This window comes from Atta colombica, unplaced genomic scaffold (assembly GCF_001594045.1).
Source record: "Atta colombica isolate Treedump-2 unplaced genomic scaffold, Acol1.0 scaffold87, whole genome shotgun sequence".
Lineage (NCBI taxonomy): Eukaryota > Metazoa > Arthropoda > Insecta > Hymenoptera > Formicidae > Atta > Atta colombica.
This window is the reverse complement of record NW_017259580.1, coordinates 256,484-259,958: the sequence shown is the minus strand read 5'-3', so window position 1 is coordinate 259,958 and position 3,475 is coordinate 256,484. Positions and strand designations below refer to the sequence as shown.

General features: G+C 30.9%; 1 protein-coding gene across 2 annotated transcripts in view; it reads left to right on the top strand.

The window, feature by feature from the left end:
• The first annotated feature begins 720 nt into the window (after window positions 1-720).
• The window catches only part of LOC108693058 (apoptosis-resistant E3 ubiquitin protein ligase 1), a 53,984-nt gene continuing 51,229 nt past the window's right edge, over window positions 721-3,475 (top strand). Inside the window, exons 1-2 of one of the 2 annotated variants that reach the window (XM_018201722.1) lie at window positions 721-805; window positions 1,136-1,329. In XM_018201722.1, the coding sequence (XP_018057211.1) occupies window positions 1,152-1,329 (178 nt within the window). In that variant the 5' untranslated portion in view covers window positions 721-805; window positions 1,136-1,151. Of the gene's footprint in view, window positions 806-1,135; window positions 1,330-3,475 lie in introns of those variants that run through there. The other variant, XM_018201724.1, reaches the window with a different exon arrangement.

The following is a 3,475-nucleotide window of genomic DNA, read 5'->3' as shown; positions in this document are numbered from 1 at the left end:
TTGAACACTTGAGATATGTAAATACAAAGATTAATAGCTTGACAATATTATTTAAAAATATATGAATATATGAATATATTAAAAATATATAAATATATTTTAATAAAATACATTTAGCAAAAAATATTCAAATTCGATAAAGATATTCTTACATTTTACTATAATCACATATATGTTTACATGCAGCACGATTATATGAACTAAATATCGATTTATCATCTATAGTCTTGAAAAGTGGAAGATATACCTTATGAAAAGTGGACGTTGCTATATAATTTATATTCACTTTGTCAGAGGGCAGTAGTGCGCGGCAGCATTTTGCGTTACAGGTTTTGGATCGTCACGTCCTCTCTCAAGTTTCTTTCTGCTACCACGAATTATTCCAGCCAATCAGAGAAATCGATCACGTGATACTTTGCGAATCTTTATTACACTACGATCAACGCGATGCTGCAAACGCTTTAAAGCGTTTTTAAAGTGATCAGTTTATAAAATTCTTTTTTCTAATTGGTCCATCAAATGCTTCAAAGCATATGTAGCGAGACTTTGACCATATAGCCTATAGGATCTAATCGTATTCAGATTTCTCTCTGCCATTATAAATACGGACATATGTCTATGATCTTTTATGCGCTTTGATCTAAAATTCCCTATCGTGCGTCTCCACCTGTCGCTCCATCTGCAGTTCCTAAAGTTCCTTCAACGGTGTATATATCGCTACATGCGTGTTCGTGTTGTTCCAGCGTGAAGGTACGCGCGAGTATCAACGAAGTGTGGCAAGAGAACAGTTTCCTGCGAAAATGTGGTAAGTCGATTTTCCGCCGAGAAACAAATGATCGGCGACGATCAGCTGATTGACCGGCATCCGCTTGTTTACAAACACCGCGACATACTTAACCTCCAATCCCAACGCGTAACTTGTTAATTTTAACCGGATAATTTTAATACCAGAACCGAGTCTGTCGGTTGTGCTAGGATTGGGATTGCGCGAAGATTCGTATAATTGTTGCGAGTTATGTTTTTCGATGGACCAAGAAATCGAATGATTATCAAGAAATCGCAATTTCGGTGGCTGATCGATCACTCATTATCGGCATCCTCTTTATAGATGTATTCTTTCTTTTCCTCGTTGTAGATGTACTCCGTGGGCAATGGCACGATGGTCGACAGTGCTATCCGGGGTGTTCTTGGCTCTTTCCATGGTTCTCTCCCTGGGAAAGCTGTTGATGCTCGCCGCAGGGACGGGAAGCAATGGAGAACTCACGGAAGCAGATCAGTGGCTTACTGAAATCGGCCTCGCGCAATATCGCTCGCTTTTCAGGAAGAAGGGTAAATACTTGTTTTATTATCACAAATTCTCAATAGTGATCCACAGAATGCTGCTACAATCAAATTGTTAGGATATATTGCTAAAAAAAATGTATATCTAAAAAAAATGTTAGATAATTTTTTGCTTTATAAAGATTCATAAACTAAAGAGATGAATCAACGAAAGAGCGACAAGATGATGAAACGAAATATGAAAATCACTTTAAAAACTTGTAAAAAAAGGCCAAGATTATCCTTACTTTTCCTGACAGTCAATAAATAAATAGATGTAAAAGATGTAAAGTACTACATCTATTAGTTTTGACTCAGTGCACATGTATATTTTATTTCATGAGTCTTTTTTGACTATTTATTAAGGATAGTCTCGGTCCAGTTTTACAAGTGTTACAAAGCTCATTTTGTTTTATCCAAATTTTTTTTATTTACAAATGATATGCAAGAAAAATCAACATATCATTTCTCACTTATGCTGTCACGATTTAATATGATTAAGGTGACTACACTCTCTCTCTCTCTCTCTCTCTCTCTCTCTCTCTCTCTCTCTCTTTCTCTCTCTCAGAAGTTTTAACTTATCTATTTTTATATTAGAGCTCAGATCGTCCAAAACATCCGTGAATTCTTCAGCGTGTTATAATCTTTTTTTTTGTTCATGAGAAGTAAATAATATCCGTATTTCAATCGAATTCATCTCAGGGAGAAGACTTTTATGTCAAAGATAATTAGTCTTTGACACCGAGATATATATTCGAGATACATAAAAACCATCAACTCTAAGCAAATTTTCGGGGGTAAAAAGAATCCCAAGAATCTGGAGGTAATGAAATTGAAGAATGCTGACATTATCGACAATTGTTATAAATTTGCTATAATTTATATAAATATTTGGCTAATACATTATTAAATTCATTTTTTATATATTACCGAAAAATTACAATTTTTTTCTCTGCAATTATCACCTCTGTTGATAATCAAACTTTAACGATAATATTGAAATTACAATTTTAAAGAAAAATCAAGTATTATTGAGTTTTAAATGCATATACATTAATAAACACATCTAAAACTAATAAATCATAAAATTACAATAGTATAATATCAGTTTTTACTCTTAATCATTATAAACAAAGATTGGTCTTTAATAATATCTCATTGATATTAATACACAGAAGTTCCAGTTTCTAAGAGAGCATCTACAAGAAATCAATTGTATTAAGAAATTTAAGTCATTAAAATTGATTTATATCTTAATTTAATATTAAAATTTAATATTAAAATGGTCAATTATAACTAAATTATTATATTAATTTAATTATATCATATTATGTTTAATTATTATATAATTTAATTTAATTATTACATAATTGAATTATAATTTCATGGCTATATTTAATTATATAATTATATACAATCAAATTTGAAATTGATGGTAACTGTAGACAACATAAAGAATCAACTAACATTTTTAAATACGTGCGTGTACTATACGTATACAGGGTGATTCACTTAAATCGACCATCCGAAATATTTCGCTTATTTTGGATGGATAAAAAAATGTTTCAATTGAAAGTGGATCAATTTCGAAGATGTGTTTTTTTTTAACCGCCAAAAACATATGAAAGTCATCTCCACTTTTTTAAAAGATTTATAAGATTGCATAATTTTTTTTACACAATATGATTCCTCTAATTATTCCGAATATTCCAAAGCGGTTGGTAGGTCGAATGATTTTATTCCAACTGGTACTGTAACGTGAGTTGGAATGACAAATTCAACTGTGGACATTAAACAAATATAGAAGTATAAACATAAATACAATAAATAAGGATTAAAAGTCAGTACATAAATTATTTGAAATAGAAACATAGGAGTGATGTAAATATTTAGTATCCGTTTGCAAATTCAAACTGTTCTTTTATCATTTTATAAAAAGCATCCTCGAAATAATGAGATGCTTATTTAAAAAAAGTTCTTTGTTTAAAATTGTCACATTATTCCAATCAAAATCATGATTTAAATTCGTTTTATGTTCCGTAATTATAAATAGTGCTGGTATTTCTATTAATGTGATTTAATGTTTATACGAGTTTTTAGTTTTGTACCTCTCTGTCCTATATAAGTCGCATCGCAATTCTTGCAAGATATTTTG